The sequence below is a fragment of the Falco cherrug genome, chromosome 3, assembly GCF_023634085.1.
Source record: "Falco cherrug isolate bFalChe1 chromosome 3, bFalChe1.pri, whole genome shotgun sequence".
Taxonomy (NCBI): domain Eukaryota; kingdom Metazoa; phylum Chordata; class Aves; order Falconiformes; family Falconidae; genus Falco; species Falco cherrug.
The window spans coordinates 59,897,590-59,914,828 of record NC_073699.1 but is presented as its reverse complement, the minus strand read 5'-3'; the positions used below and the strand labels follow the sequence as shown (position 1 = coordinate 59,914,828).

Sequence of the window (17,239 nt, the reverse complement as noted above, 5' to 3'; positions counted from 1 at the left end):
GCTTGAACCAGCAAAATGCCAACGCTAATAACTTATGCTTTGTAACTATTGCTTACTACAGCCATTACAAATCTGCTCTGATTTATTTTCCCATTCTTTTCCTGTTTCCAACCTCTCTGTGCCCCCGCAACCTTCTCTTCCTTTCCTCCGTCTGCCTCCGGTTTTGGCAATTAATATATCTGTGCATGTGGGTCTGCCTTTCTTCTGTGTATGACTCTGCATTTCTTTGTCTGTTTAGACTAAGCAGTCCACCAGTGAAAAAACCTTGGATGGTTCAGATATCTTCAGTTTAATAGAGTCTGCCAGAAAACCAACTGAGTTCATAGGAGGGGTTACTTCTACTTCACATAGCTGGGCTCAGGTGGCCGTTTGATTCTCTCCATCCGTATTATAACCACACACCAATTACTTTTGCTTTTCTTTTGTTTCCTGGTTTTGTGCATAACTCGGAATCTATATAACTAATGCATGTATTTGTGTGCCTTTTTCTTTGCTACAATGGACCGCAATAGAAACTTCACTGAAAAGAGAAAAAAACCCACCAGATTTTCTCTCATTTCACTTTATTTTGGTCATTTTGCAGGGTGCTGTATTTTGCCTTTATAAAACTCACGCAAACAATACCAAGTAAAACACTGTGACATTTCTCTTTGCTTTTAAAAATTATGATTCTTGCTTTGTTTTTCATTTCTACTGTTCTGATAATGTTCTGAGAGTGAAAATCTATGCAACGTGAGAGAAATAAACTGGCAAAATGTAATACCCATTTTTTTATTTATGTTCACAGTACATTAAGCTGAGGAGCCATTGCAAGTAGTGTTGCCTGCTTCTGTTGTTGAGGGGTTTTTTTCTCCTTCCCTGCAGAGAATAGACACGATGACATCTCAGGAGATAACTGGCAGTGAAATGAAACAAGCAGTTCAGCCGCATCAGGATACAGTGAAGAAGGTTGTACAGGAGACAGTAGTTATCGAGGAGAGACATGGGATGGATGTGCATGCAAGCGGGGATCCTGCTAAAGCGGCCAGACTTGCACTGGATGCCCAGGCTGCAGCGGTGGCAGTGGCTGCTGGCATGAAGGGGAAGGAGGGCTCTGCCGGGACTCAGGGGGCGAAGGAGGAAAAAAGGGAGGAGGCTGGGAAAGCCCTAACCAAACAGGAAGGAGCCGCTGCTGCTGCTTCGTGTGAGCAAGCAGAGGAGCACAGTACAACAGTCCACCTTTCAGAGTCTTCAGAAAGAAAACCTCATTTTGAGGTAACTCGTTATTAAATGGGTCATGTTTGTGCTGGATTGTGAATGTAGGCAATGCTGGACAAAGTTAATTCCTGTGATGGAAAGCAAAGTGTACCAACCTTGTATGGTTGCATCTTTACAGCAGACAGTTTGTTTCTCTTATTTCCTCCTTGCGTGGCACCTGCAAGGCTTGTTCTGGTTCCCATCATTAGCAAAACGCCATGCATGTTTTGCCTAAAAGCGCTTTTCATGCTACAGAGAAATACCTATTTTGTGGCATTGTATGCAGTGGATGAAAGAATTCAGCTGGCATTCTCTTTGAGAAAGTCCATCAAGATCAGCAAAGTTTGTGTGTCCTCAAAGAAAATATATTGTTTTTTCCATGCTTGGTACAATTGTAAATAAGTGTACTGTGTCTTAAAGAACTCAGGTTCCTTATCTTAGCCCCATTAGCATAGTTTCAAGACCTGTTTTGCAGAGAGGTTAAAAAACACTTGTTCTTGCTCTTTTTTTCTGAGAGCTGAATGGAAGACTAAGCCTGGACAGAGTTTTTTCTCCTGTCTTTTTAGGAGAATGTAGAATCACAGAATCCCAGAATACTTGAGGTTAGGTGAGACCTCTGAGGTCATCTGCTCCAATCCCTCCTGCTCAAGTAGGGTCACCCAGAGCGAGTTGACCAGGACCATGTCCAGACAGCATTTGAATGTAGAATCATGGAATGGTTTGGGTTGGAAGAGACCTTAAAGATCATCTAGTTCCAACCCCCCTGCCATGGGCAGGGACACCTTCCACTAGACCAGGCTGCTCAAAGCTCCTCCAGCCTGGCCTTGAACACTTGCAGGAATATCTCCAAGGTAGGAAGCTCCACAAGCTCCCTGGGCAACCTGTGCCAGTGCTGGGTCACCCACAGAGTGAAAAGGTGTTTTCTGATGTTCACAGGGAGCTTCCTGTGTTTCAGGTTGTGTCCATTGCCTCTTGCAGTGTTTAGATATTTTCTGAAGTTTATTTTCATGAAATAATATATGCTAAATGTTGCCAGCATTATATACACGTATTTGCCACTGTAATGAGGAGCATTTTTTTTTTTTTGTTAAATGCAGAGCACTTTTTAGTTGTTCCCTCTCCTTTTCCCAAGGAAAAAAAAATGTTCTGAGAAATCCATAAGCTTTGCTAAATGTTCCAATTCCTTTTTTTGTTGTTCACACAGTCACCAGTTGTGAAGACTGAGACTATCAGTTTCAGTAGTGTTCCTGCTGGTGGGGAAAACCTTGAAATTTCAACAAAGGAAGTGCCAGTAGTCCATACAGAAACAAAAACCATTACGTATGAGTCTTCTCAGGTAAGAAATTCTGCAAAAGCCAGGGTCTAATTTAATATGCCCTTAAGGAATTCATGTTTCTTCACCCATCTTTAAGTGTATATCTTAGTGTAAACTGTTCTAAGTTGTTAAAGTATTAAATATTAGCATGAGGAGGTTGTATATAAGAAGAGCTTACCCGAGGGTGACTCATGTCCTTGTGTAGGGCCTTTGGAGAACATTGATGAAACTAGATTTCGAAGCCCCAGCTTTTCTTCTGCCCTTCCAGAAGCAAAGGGGAGTCTCCAGATGCAGAAAGAAATACTGACACACGATCACTCTAATAGCAGTTATTTCCCTACCATTAGACACTCACTTTATGACTTTATGAAAAACTTTTGATTTCAGCTGGGGTAGAGCTGACTTTCTTCTTAGTAGCTGGTGTGTTTTGCTTTGGTGTGAGAATAATGTTGATACCACACTGCTGGCTTTAGTCATTGCTGAGTGATGTTTATGCTAAGTCAAGGACCTTTCAGTTTCTCAGCATCTGCCAGCGAGAGGGCTGGAGGGGCATGGGAAACTGGGAGGGGACACAGCCAGGACAGGTGACCCGAACGCGCCAAAGGGATATTCTGTACCACAGAATGTCATGCTGGGTATATAAACTGGGGAGAGTTGGCTGATGCCTGCCGATCGCTGCTCAGGGACTGGCTGGGCATCGGTCAGTGGGTGGTGACCCTTGTATTGTGCATCACTTGTTGGGGATTTTTCCCTTCCCTTTGGATTTTACTCTTTCTTTTTCATTACAACTGTTGTTAGTAGTAATATGATTATTTTAGTTATTTTATTTCAATTATTAAATTGTTCTTATCTCAGCCCTCAACCCTCAAGCTTTGTCTTTCTCCCGATTTTCCTCCCCATCCTGCTGGGGGGGTGGGGGTGGGGGTGGGGGGAGGGGAGTGAGCGAGTGGCTGCGTGGTACTCGGTTGCCAGCCAGAGTTAAACCATGGCAGAACTGTAGAAATAGGGAAGTTCAGCCAGTGCAGTTCTTGCCTCCCTGTGCTCAGGAGCAGGGTTTTGATGGCGGGTTTTCTCTTCTGGTTCCCTAGGTGGATTGCAGTGCTGACTCAGAACCAGGTGTATTGATGAGTGCACAAACTATCACGTCTGAAACCACCAGCACTACAACCACTACACATATCACCAAAGTGAGTCTTCAGAAAACAGGGAGCTTTGTTTTTTGGTTTTGGTTGGTTGTTTTTTTTTTTTTATTTCCCACATGGAAGGCTGTGTGTTTTCCTAACTTCAATTCTATCATTTATTTTAAAATATGGACACATGCTTGTGCTTTCTGGACAAAATCCTGTCTGTTTTGGGTACCTGCCTTCACACACCTCTCTTTGGCTATACTGGCTTCGTTAACACATGCAAGGACCTAACAAGAGTCCTGAGAGTCATAAAGCCTTAGGGTATGTCTGTGCAAGCACAAGACCTTGCTGTGCAGAGACACCTGCGTTAGCTGCAAATACTGTCTGGAACTGGAAGCAGTGTAGCCATGTTGGCATCATAGGGTAGCCGGGAAGGAATAATTTGCCTGAGCATGAGGCTCTATTGACATGACTCTGTGGCCTCTCAGTCCTGAGCTATTATCACTGTATAGCACACAGTAAATCTGTATCGTGTAGTCGTAACACGATATCAGCTCAGATGCCACGGTTGCATTGCTGGGTGGTACCCTCAGGAACTTGCCCACAGCCAGTCCGAGAGCTTACGGCTGCACAGACAAATGATGTTGGGTCTTCCATGTGATGCACAGAGTAACTGTGCAGAGACCAGTTTTGTCTTTAAGCAGCAAAGGTATTTATTTCATGCAAAGTTGGGGAGCTAGCCAATTCACACCGGACAAACTAGCTCCAAAGTTTTCAGTGAAAAGTTAGGTATTTTATACAGTTTTTGTGACAGGTTACAGGACATCTTTACATAGATACTCATCTGATTTTGACACCTATTAATTCCATTCACAATAGGTGGGATCTAGGTGGAGTAGACCTTTCAATTTGCTTTGTTCAATGATTTCCTGACTTAATGGTCTCCTTATCTCCTTCAGGTGCTCACCTTATCTTTTCTAACTATTCAGAGTACATTCAGTGGAACCTTTTCTAATTATTCAGAGTACATTCCTTTCTCAACACAGAGCATCACCCAGAGCATTGTACCAAACTCATCCTGACTAATCTCTTTTTTTTTAAGACCTTGTTCTGTTTCACGTGTTCTAAGACAGCATCTAAATAAATAACAGTTCCTCCCTAAGCAGAAACCCTTCTGGGGCCGTGACACCTTTCCTACCAATATTCACTGCAGACAGGATTTCATCTTTGTGTAGTGAAATTCACCTTGCAGTAGATGAACTATATACAAAGGCCATACCACCCTGTATGTCCTTCTGAAGTCTGCAGTGGACTTAACTAGGCCTTAATGTGAGCTGTCTGTATGTCCATTCTTTTCTTTATAGGATGAATTTACCATAAATACCTGCCATTTTTGACATAAAAACATCTCTCCTGACAGATGTGCAGACTAGAATCATAAAATTATATGTGTTGGAAGGACCTCTGGAGGTCATCTAGTCCATTCAGAGCAGGCCAGCTCCAGAGCTGCGCTGGTTGCCATTCAGGGTTGTCCCCTCTTGTGTTGCTGTTTGGGATAGTTCAGTCCCATCGTGCCCGGGTTCCTGCACGGATCATTCTCTGGATGAGTAGCAGTGCTCTTAAAATAACCTACTGACATGCATTTGTCCCTCACATCTAGACTGTGAAAGGAGGTATCTCAGAGACAAGAATTGAAAAACGAATAGTCATCACAGGAGATGCAGATATCGATCATGATCAGGTAAAATCTATAAATTGCTGAGGACTGCCAAAGAGAACGTTTCTAAACATTCCTTTAAAAGATACTATTCATACTGGCATGCTTTAAATTAAACTGGATTAGTAGTTAAATCAGTGATGGTATATTTCATATTTTAATCATTTTTCCTCATTTGTAAATTGTGTAATATCTCATGAATCTCTCCACCTTGCTACTGATCATGCATGTTCCACCTCCTTTTTGTTTTTGCCCTTCTGTGGTTTCCTTGGGATAGGCGCTGGCTCAGGCAATTAAAGAAGCCAAAGAGCAGCACCCTGACATGTCAGTGACCAAAGTAGTGGTACATAAAGAGACAGAAATCACACCAGAAGATGGGGAGGATTGACCACAGGTAAGAGGACTAGATGATTTTCCAAGGCATTTACTGGGCTGGCATGTTGCAGATGTTGTTTTCCTACCATCAGTCACCTCTAACTCATTGCTTTCTCTCACTGGCATTTGCAAGTTGCATTTGTGCTGGTTATCAGTTCTGGTATTTGAATGTAAACCGCATTCAGATCTAAGTGTCTGTCATCATTTAATGGTGCCAGCTGGAGAAAGAGAAACTATAATTTGCTTTAGTTGGCTCTCTGGAAAGGCCTCATTTGCCATGCTTTGATATAGTCTTAATTTTCTAATTCTGAAGTAAAAAAATATCTGTTGTCAGCTTTGATGTCATTTAAGAACAAAAACAATTTGTTCTTAAAGGTGTGCATTTTGTTTAAAAATGCTGAGGGAAAAACCTACAGCTGCTTTTTAAATGTCCCATGCAGATGTTACAAGTTAAGCTTTAATTCCTAATGTGCAAAGATACCGTCCAAATTGCTTTTGATTTTTCTTTTAACCCCAGTGAATTAATGTGTTGGTATTTGGTTGTCTTGGCTTTCTTGTATTAAAAGAACATTTTATGTTTTAAAGCAGCATTGTTTATTGGGATGAAATGATAATGCAGCTTTTGTTATGTCAAGCTTTTTTTCAGTAAAGGCATGCCGTCCAACTGTGGCTGGCTAAACAGACATCTTAATATTACTATATTTATTCTGTGTGCAAAAAACATGTCATGCATACTAACCTGCTATGCAAAAGCTGTTAATGCCAGCACCATCTCACAAATTGCTTTGAATGCTGTATGCAGAAGGGAAAAAAAAGCTGCTTGTCTGATTTGTTTAAATTGATAGCAGCGTTTTATTCTTAAAACAATATATATTCCCTAACATTTGGTGTAAGTAACAGAGTATAATGCACAGCACCTTTTGAAGCTGTTTTGCTCTCCTGCTTTTGGATATACAGACCCTAAAGAAAACTGAATTTCAGTATCTGTTATTTATTTGGAAGATGGAACCCATCACTGAGGAGTGAGTAGCTGTGATTCTTGCGGTATTCTGCTAATTGTTTAAGAGACAACACAATGTGGCTTGCTTAGAAGTCTATTGATGTCATTGATTCTTTCAATTGGCATCAGTGGACTTTGGATTTGGGCCAAGTTGCTTATACTGGGATGATGCCATTTTCAAATAGCTTTTGTTACATGAACAAATCAACAAAATCTCTTTTGCAGGAGAGTAGTTGCTTCAAATAATTAACTTGGTTCTCTTTCCTACAGGAATAACCTAGATTGTGTATGAATCCAGACATGCACACCAGTAGGAGTATGAGAGCCTATACGGAGTCTCAGTTCCAACCTGACTGACTTGTATCTGTCTATGGAAAATTTCAGTACAGAAGAATTATCTTGACCGTTAATAACGAAACTGGCAGAGATACCTTCCCAATCTGAATCAGCAGCAGTTAAACAATATTGCATGAAGCAACAATAAAATTACAGAAAAGCAGCATTTTTAATTTTCTTAAAATGTCTAAGTTTTCAGCTATACCTGCACGTTCATAAACAATATAAACAGTGATCTCATGTAACACATAAACAGTTCATGCCTTTCCCAGTTTATGAAAGTCTAAACAAATTAAAATTTGCTAGGTGGCAAGCCTTTTGTTTACGGATATTGTAAATGAAGATTACCCCCAAAATGCTAGAAGCTGTATAGGTACTGTGTATAATGTTTTACCACACATTAGATGTGCCAATAACACAGTTTATTCAGTAAACAACTTGAATCTTACATTTGTTTCATCTGGTTTTATTACTGCCCGATAAACAATGATGACTCTTTTACTCTTATCAAAATATTTAAATGCTTACAAAGTGTGCTTTGTATACCTGACTGAATACCTTATGAGGTAGTAATGATTTTAGTATATTAACTTTAATGATTTTTGTCAGCATTGTTCAGAGTCAGCTTCCAGTCACCCTTCACAGAACCTAACCTTGTAAATTATATGTAGTTATTTTGGAGGAAAAAAAGTAATCTGTATTTTACTTAGTTTGCAGCATTAGAAAAGTATTAATCTGAAATAACCGTGATGGTTTTCTATTGATTTCCCTTTTGTTCTCAGAGGAAGAAAAGGAAAGAAAAAAAAAAAATCTGTTTGAGAATCTGGTCAGCTTTTACTATCTAGTTCAGAGTCAAGCCTTAACCTGTACAGAACGTCCACTGAAAACTCGTTAGTGTCCAGCTATAATACCCACTGAAGGGATAGCATCCATTACACTGTCAGCTGCATCACAACACATGGTGAATGTATGTTTCTGCATAGTGAAATAAAAGTGGTAAACGCATCCAAAATTGTATTGTTCTGTGTCTAAAAGCACCTAGTGTTTTTTAATATTCAAAATGTCAAGTTACATTTGTAAGACACCACAGGTTTTACTCGTCTGCACAGTAGACATGTTTTGTCTTCAACGGCTGACACTGCACTGTGCAGACAGTTGGAGTTAGCGGAGCATCCAAAGGGATGGCAGTATCCACCTTTGGGCATATGATGCTTGCAAAGGAAAAGGAGTATTTGGTTCCTTCTGTTTTCTCTGGTTGTGTACCATTTCAGCGAAGCTAAATGAAGGATTTTGTGGTTCCTTAGACAGTAAAGGCTGGTAGTGCTTGATCCAGATCCACTCCTTTTTTTGTACTTTTGCTCTGAAACATGGATAAAATTCTCTTTGAATCAGTACTTATCTGTTCCTTTTTCTTGCTCCTTTGCCACATCTCGTTGAGGTTCCCCTAGTAGTTCAAGAGAAATTCATAATAATTCACCCTTCAATCTGTATTTCCTTGCAGGATTGAAAGAAATGGGTACAAGCAGACTTTTCAGGACATAAAGGGCCCAATTTGCCCTTCGTTGTTTACACAGTGCTCCCTCACATTGAAGTCGATGGATTTGGCTTCAGCAGAGAGCAAGATTTGACCCAGTGACTTGTTAATAAATGTTTATTTTCTTAATTTAGAAAGAAAAACAGTATATATAGAGAGAATAACCTGTAGATAATAATTAAAAGTAATATCCCAAGGCTTTTAAAGCTTTGCCCTTAGTCTCTAAAACTTCTTCTTTCCACCAGCCATTCTTCATGCCTTTAATCCAGAATGCTAACTATGTAACTCCCTGTACCGCCGTCACTGCTTACCTCTCGCCTAATGACCAATGCAAAGATTACGGTCTGCTGTGATCTTTGGTTGACCTCTCCTCCTCCTAGTCCAAGAGCATCTACATTCTCAGCCCTCTTGTTGACAGTAGGCTCAGCTCTCTGGTGCTGCCGGCGCCTGGTGGCAGCCAGGGGTGGAGGGAGGTACTCACCCTGTGTCTCAGCAGACAGCATGCCAGGTTCTTGCTTCTGCATCAGGAGTTGAAAAATAGACTCTGAAGCCATATTGATCTTCCCTCAGGTGCCCCTCATGTTGTCAGTGAAGAAACAGCATTGTATTACCTCAGAGATGCGAGGCGATTGCACAGGCTTTTCTCCAGAGTTAGCATTATATTTTAGCATGGCTTGAGGAGATTGTACTTTGGTGATACTGCACAGTATGTATGCTGTCTAAAGATATTGTATCATATGAGGTTAGTCTCCTCAGAAAGGATGCTCACAGCTAAGATATGGCCTAAGTGTATGCAAACTATGAGGAGATGAGAGTGGACAGGCAAGGTCATCTCAGTGCCACTGTCGGCAGTAGACCCTTGTTCGGGAGATGGTTCCTGGAAGTGATAGCTTTGGTTTTTGTTAGAAACTGTTCTTGGGTTGTCTGCCTAATGCTGTGCCACATGAAATAAAGAGCACCTGCCTGTTTCTACCAACCAGCTTTTGTCTCTGTCTCTTCTCATTTATTGTTGGTCTTTGTCCAGCTTCTCGACATAAAACAGCTAAGAAAACAAACATTCAAATATTGTGTTACTTGACCGCACCATTACCAACACAGACACTGGTACGGGAGACAGTTGCACTTGTTACAGCTGGAGTCACAGCTTCAGCCCCTTGAGAGAGGTAAGGGACCAGGATGACCAGGTGGGGCTTTGCACACCAGGGCAAGAATGGGCACAGCAAGCAATCACAGCGAGGGTGACCACTACAGATATAAAAAGAATGAATACATTGCCGTGGCATTTTTAAGGCTGTTTGAAATCACTTAACATTTATCCCTCTGAAGTTTTTTGAGGCTGTCTCATCACAGATGGGAAGTAATGGTGTTCTGGGCTCAAGCATATAAAAAAATAATTCAGTGAATCTCTAAATCCAGATACTGGATCAAAGCAAGGTTTTAACAGCTTTGCCTTATTTCTTCCCAGAGCAGACTTAGGCAGCTAGACGGATGATGTGGCTCACCTGTACAACAGTTTGTATCTGCTGAAATTATAGTTCCTTATAAATGGGTCTTCAAGGCAAATAAATTGGACAGCGAGTCCAGGCTTCAGTTTGCAAACACCCTGGCAAATCTTGCTGCAGATTTTTTGCCTTAACCCAAATAATTCTGTCAGTTAAGATCACAAGGCCCATTTACAAGCTTCACCTTTACATCTTCCCTCTTCACAGGTAATAAGGGTGAGGTAAAGAAATACGTTCCTCTTCTTTATACAAGAGCAGTTATCATAGAGGTTCTGCAGAACTAGGAATCAAACCTTAATTTTTAGTAATTCCTAGTTCAGTCTATTAAAAGTTTGTTGGCATTCCTGAGGCAATGCTAAGATACATTTCATGATTTTTTTTTAATGTTTGTTGAACACACCAGCAGCACATACTACAACTTCTTAACTGTATTGCCCTCAAACAAAATCCTGTTCAGTCAATCACATGTTTAATCAAATCAGCTGGATTTAAGTCATTTTCATATTGTTACCATGTTGTCAGACACTACACAAAAAACTCTCTCTAATGAACAAAGTTCAAACTAATACCAAAGCAAACCCCATTTTCATTTGACTTTAGCTATTACAAAGCAATAAGAAAAGTGGTGTTTTTCAAGGTAGATCTATCCCAAACCACAGTCCACGGTTTTGAAAATTGATCTCAACTCTTATATATTGTTAACTTCAAGGAAAATCTGTAACCGAGCCATTTCCCATTCCCAAGTCTTCAGTCCACTTTCTCCTGAAGTACACGAGAGTAACACTCAGCTAATGAGAGGAGATTAAAAACTATTGATAGATTCTCTCCTTTCCCTTTCCCTCTGTTACATAAAGAAGCAGATACTTGTTTTCAAGTATTGTCTGTTTGTACTGAACCTCCTTCAATTGACTCTACTGATCTAATCTCTTGAGATGCCTTTGCAATTTCTTTTGCTCCCAAAACCCACTATCTCTAGTTACAGGCTTTCAGTGTTGATTTTCCTATGGCTATGTGCTAATGAAATGACACAAAACTAACCTCCATCAAGTGGAGTAAGACCAAAGTCCTCTCAAACAGCATCTGGGGCTAGATGGACATGAGGAAATGCTTTCTATGACAACAGGAGCTGAACTGGATTTCCTCAAGTCCTGTATAGATCCCAATCTAAAGTCATGCTTTGAGGTAGAATGGATGGACTCCGAGTTAACTATGAGTGGACTAATGGATGACTATGAGAAATGCTTACTCCATTGGCACATATATATTTTTTTAAAAAAGAGGAAATGAAGCACTTTGCTTAAATCCATAGATTCCAAAAGCTCTGTCAGTATTACACTGCAAATGATGGTTTGCTGTGTCTTGTCATTAGTGTTATGCCACATCAGCAAAGAGGTTGTCCATGGTTGCTCTGGGTTCCCTCAGAGCAACACAAAATAGCAGCCTTCCTAATAAAAACTTGGTCATACACTTGAAAAGACTGTTATTAGTTATGCATCTTTTAGTTCTGTCTCAAATAGGGATTTACGTTTAATTAAGCAAGGCATATTGCTGTTAGTTTTTACATTAAAATGTTTTCCAGAAATTCCTGTATTCATTAGCTGAAACCTGATTATTATCTTGCAAGTATTGTTAGCCCTTGTTCATACTGTAAATCACTCTGGTTTATGCTGTTTGATTCCTCCTCCACCCTTTTTTCTGTCTCCCATTCAACATCAGCCCTGCTTCTCAGCTAGAGCTAATGGCTGCTGTAAAGACTGCTAAGAGCAGAATTTCAAAAATCCTTCTTTAAAGGAAAACCAATACATTCAAATTATGCAAAAACCTCAGTCAACTCTCTTCCTTCATCTCCAGCTCCTGAATGCAGCTATAACCTCCATAAATCAATGACCTCGCTTTTACAGCTGAAATGACCATCACTCACTGTAAGTAGGTTTAATGACCTGTCTTTGAGAATGACTACAGTGACAAAGAGGGTAAAAGAAAAAACAGAAAAAAGTACTGACACTATAAATTATTTTCAGTTTTAAACACATTAGACTTATCTGTACAGCCTACCAGCTCTGCTTTCTCCAGTGCAGAACTTAAATAATCTTTTATTCTTCTTTCTTTTTGACCAGAGTTTACTAGGAATTTCTTTTTCATTTTCTAGAATTATCTTTGCTGTCTGCTTCTGTGGCGAGGTGTACCATGACTCTTAACTTCTGCACATTACCAAAGCTTGGGCAATGACATGAACTCATCTGAACTGCAAAACGCAGATCCCAGAAGGTGTGGAGCTTTGGAGCTGCCTGAATTACAATCCAGCGTGGTTTGGTTCCGCAAGAGTCCTGCCTTACCCTGCACATGTTGCTTTTAAGTACTGGACATGTGTTCTTTGGAAGATAATCCTGGGTGACTGTAGCGTAAAAGACACAAGATTAGACAAAGCACATTAAAGGGCTCAAGGAAGGGTGTATCATAAATCATACAACAGAGCAGAGGAAAAAATGAAAGCACTATATCTGAAAGTACAAAAGGAAATAATTAAGAAACCTTCAAAGCCTCTTCCAGTAGGAAGAATCCAGCTAGTATGATGCTCAGTCTTCCCTTAAATAGAGTGCTACTAGCACAGATATCCTTCCTTGATGGATTTACAAGGTTCTTTCTTGGACATACTGGTTTTCTGGCCAAACTCAGTTAATGGATTTGGTATCTAAAAGCTTCTAAAGGCATTTATATTTCTTTAGTCAAATCTACAATCCATATACAACTTAGACAAACTGAAATCTTTTTATATAGTCACGGAAGTGTTGGCAGTTTCACCACTCATACTTCAGAGCTTCTAAATCCCAAGCTGCAAATACACACACACACACAGAGGCATACACAGAGACACACGCATGGTTCCACAGAACATTATTTGTTCTAGCAGCATTTCTATGAAATCATCCTTGAATGTACTTCAAGCAATGGATTTTTGTTTTCTTTTTCCATTCAAAATGCTGATGATTGACATGTCAAAAGATCTTTTTTCCTGCAATCAGATGCAATATGTCAAACTATAAAAATGAATATGTAACATGAAAACTCTGTGACACGTAGCCTACCATCGTAGCAATAAAGGACTGTCTTGAATATCTGCATAAGGTGGTCCTGTGACAAGGAATCTTCTGCAGACTCTGGGATGACAGTCTGTAGTGATGGTTTATCCCACCACTTCACAGTTATTTAAAATTCTTTTTGTCCCTTGCTTTCTTTCATATTCTCCAACTTAACCTATCTGTGTTTGATCTACCAAGCACCTCTCTTCTGCATCTCCCCTCCTTTCCAACTTTTCTCCCAGCTTTTGAGCAGACTGCATCTCTTTCCATTCATTCAGCTGTTACATCCTATCTTACCTATCAACCTTCTTTAAAGTCATGGTAATTCTTTGTCCTGAAGTTATCCCCACTCCTCCTTAACTTCAGCTCCTACAATAGTGATCTCAACCTGTTGCAGCACAAACAAACTAGTAGGCTGCAACAAGTTTTACTGTCAGTCAGATTCTACTGTCCATGTTGTTTCTTCATACTCTCCAGGCCAGTCTCTCTACTGCATCCTTCACCTTGTCTCTCCTACATCCAGGACACACTCCCGCTCTCTCCTCCCTCTGCCTCTTGCAGATCTCTCTTCATTAGCTGCTCCTCTTCCATATGGTCCTTAAAGCTATTTAACTACTTAGCAGGAACCAGCCACAGCTGCACCTTATCCACATCAGCCAACCCATCACCCCTGAAGCCAGCCCTCAGCTGTATATTGTTAATTAACCCAGCTTCATTCCTCTACATTGACCCCTTTTCATTTCTTTGCTTTCCTATTTCTTCAGATTTCAGCCTTGGTTCACTCTTCTTATCACTGGTGTCTTTCCCATGACCAAGCCTACCAAGCAGTACTGTCTTTGATTTATTTTTTTTTAATAGCTACTTTCTTCCTCTTCACCCATCATCTGATTTCTTTCACCATCAGCCCATTCTCCCTCAAACTGGCACAGCTTTTTCATGTTTTCTGATCCATTAGCTTTGATGGGTTGCCATCTGCTTTCAGACCTTTCAAACCCCACCCCTAGTTTCTCTGCTCCTCTTTCTGATCCTCCACTCAAAAGCATGCATGATGGAAATCCTTTAGATAGATTTCCTTCAGTACAATAAACATTCTTTTCTCTAACAATATTAAACAACACTTCTATTTAAATAAATCCCCCCAAGCAGACACCATACATGCTGCCTGTTGCCTCTGCTTCTTTCTGTCTGGGGTCCTGCCCATACCTTCTAAGGAGACCATTTAAAAAAAGCAGAATTACTTTTATCACCCTCTCAGCTTTTGTCCTCTTCATCCCCAGCTTCCAATTGCCGTTTTCACAGACACAGAAGTTTCTTGCCTGCTTCAACTTCCGACAGCCTCAACACATCCTCCTCATGCCATCCCAAGCGATCTTTCTGCTCACAGTATCAGGTTTATCTCCTAAATCTTTAGTTCCTCTCATTCTAAAAATGTCTGCTCTGGTCCCCACCAACTCTCGATTTCACATCCAGGACCACATTATTGGCATTATCTAGAGCTGCTCTCCCCCACTCTGCATGCCAGCATGTTTTCCCCCACAACAGCTACCACAGCATCTCGGGTTGTCTTCTGCATGCTCAGGACCAGTGTTCTACTCTCATCCTCTGTGACCTGTTCTCTGTGCCATACCCCACTTTTCTATCTGAGTCCTGTCCTGCTCTTTGTGCTCAGTTAAGTCCTCCTGACTCTCCAACCAGTCTTTTAGCAACAGGCTCCACTTTTCTGTAGGAATCTTCAGAGCTCATGGTGTTTCCAGCCTCCATTTACACCGCCTCACTGCAGCCTTCCCCACGAATGTGGATTCAGCCAGCCCACATTTCTGTCTCACTTGTTGAAGGTAAGGTTACTATTGCTTCTCTTTAACCAGTTTGTGCGTTTTTGCAGCTGCAGCACTATTTAGCAGGAACAGCTCTGTCACTCATCTTACCATGTGAGGGCAAAATGGAAACACCACCAGGATATGTGATATTTATTAGTGTATGAGAAGAAAGAGGTAACACCATCACTATGTTGACACCTAAACTGTTATTCTGCTTATTGTTCTGAAATAAACAGTTCTCTTTCTGCCAATCAAGAAGCCCCATGACCAAAAGGGCACCTTTGCTGGGGCCTAGCATTGCACAGCCACTGTTTTCTGTCTGATCTGCTCAGAGCGAGGGCTGGGGAATAGGACTGCCTTCTTCTATTCTTGTACACATGACCCTTTCATAAACCCTATGAAAACAGTGAAATTGTATCATCCACATGAGGCAGGCTGCTGAGAGGCTGAGCAAGTCAGGTATCAACTCACGGATTATATGCATTGATGCGAGTGTGCTGAAGTGGTGCATCAGCATTATTTATTCAGTCATGGCACTAAGCTCTCCTTCAGTGCATTTAATGCTGCACTCACATGTAAGTCTGAGTGGTTTTAGGAGGCAGGAGAGGCAGCCGAAGAGAGGCAGGCAGAGCAAAAACTCTGCCATAGCCTTGCAGATGACAGAAACCTTGGCTGACACCCTGCATGTTCCATCTGTGTTATCAAGTACATCACCCCAGCTATTAAAGCTAATGGATGTTGGAACAACAGTAGCACCAGTTGGCTCCCTACTCAAATTTTATCATTATATGTCCTTGTTTGGCCAGTAATAGAAGTACATCGTGGAGAGCTGATTCCAGTTTCTCCAGTGAAGTAGGTTAATCTCCTATTGACAACTAACCCTGAAGTGTCAGAAAAGACACCTGGTTCTGTGGCAGGCCAAATCCCATTGCTTTACTGATTTGAAGCAAGTTTTTTTGTTATAGGAAACCTAATTTGGCCAAACAAAAAAAGTTGCTGGTGATACGGAAAAAAAAACCTCTACCAGCTGCATTAACAAAATTCCTCTAACAGCAGCAGTATTGTTCACATGTTATGGTGGGAAAATCAATTCCTTCACCATGCACGATGGAACTTATTTTTCAGCCTGGGGAAAGATGATGTGACTGAAAGATAATGTAGGTGGTAGTAGGATCAAGAAAGCTGCTTCTTATGACTAAGTCTTAATAAAAAGACTTTGCTATAATATCAAACTTTGTGCTGTATCGACAGCATTAATTTTGTGCTTCTTTAAGATAAAAAAATGGTGCCAGAGAGTTAGAAAAATCTTGTGGGTATTGATAAAGGAACCATATGTGGAAAAAAATAAAACCTCCAGATATGTGCAAGTAAAGTAAGGGAATAGCGTTGCAGTGTGGGGTACTTCACGGTGGTACAGAACAATGAATAGCTAGGTGGGTTTTGCAAAACTATATGTTCTTTTTCTTTTAGGATAATGACGTAGTGGTTACAGTGCTAATTCAGGGATTCTGTAGAGAGAATGCAATCTATTTGTCTAAGTGACACTTGGTAAAATTTTAAATCAGCCAAAATGTTGCACTGCAGGAGTCATAAAATGTTCATATATGCAATACAACAAATCTCTTCTGTTAGCATGCATCCTATAAAAATAGCTCGGTGTGTTCTTAGTGTTTATTGCAGTCACAAATTACTAGAGTTGCTGTCTCATAAAAGAGTGAAAATAGTGATAGACTAATATCTATCCACCATCTGAAACAGGCATAATTCACCTTTATAGGCTATTACTTTAAAACCTTGATGAATACAGATAAGAATAGAAAAGGCCATCACCATAATGTTGCTAACTTCCAAAGCAATGTATATAGTACTAAGACGTATCTCTAATAATGTCTTTAGATACTGACAACTGTCTAATTATTTGAGGATATTTTTAATATATACCAGGGTAATACTAGGGAAAAGACTGTCTATATCCAATGCCTGCACAGCTCCAGTTGCTATCTTACTGAAGCTACTGCTGATGACTCAGTTGTGAGCACAAATGTCAAGTGCTGTCTAGCTTAATGATGCAGTGGTATGCTCGTTTGCATTTGCCCCTACAGAAGCAGGCATGAAACTACAAATTTGTGTGAGCAAGCTCAAGGTTTCATTTCTATGCTAAACTAGTAATATCTCTGTACCTACACAAAATTATGCAAAG

At 40.6% G+C, this 17,239-nt stretch overlaps 1 protein-coding gene across 30 annotated transcripts in view; it reads left to right on the top strand.

The window, feature by feature from the left end:
- EPB41L3 (erythrocyte membrane protein band 4.1 like 3) overlaps positions 1–7,554 on the top strand; it is a 143,281-nt gene extending 135,727 nt beyond the window's left edge. For 24 of the 30 annotated variants that reach the window (XM_055705039.1, XM_055705035.1, XM_027805020.2 and 21 more), the window contains 7 exons: positions 239–361; positions 865–1,254; positions 2,441–2,572; positions 3,640–3,738; positions 5,339–5,419; positions 5,673–5,789; positions 7,041–7,554. In XM_055705039.1, coding sequence (XP_055561014.1) covers positions 239–361; positions 865–1,254; positions 2,441–2,572; positions 3,640–3,738; positions 5,339–5,419; positions 5,673–5,783 — 936 coding nt within the window. In that variant the 3' untranslated portion in view covers positions 5,784–5,789; positions 7,041–7,554. The remainder of the gene's footprint in view (positions 1–238; positions 362–864; positions 1,255–2,440; positions 2,573–3,639; positions 3,739–5,338; positions 5,420–5,672; positions 5,790–7,040) is intronic. The other 6 variants (XM_055705056.1, XM_055705053.1, XM_055705050.1 and 3 more) reach the window with 2 other exon arrangements.
- The last annotated feature ends 9,685 nt before the right edge of the window (positions 7,555–17,239 follow it).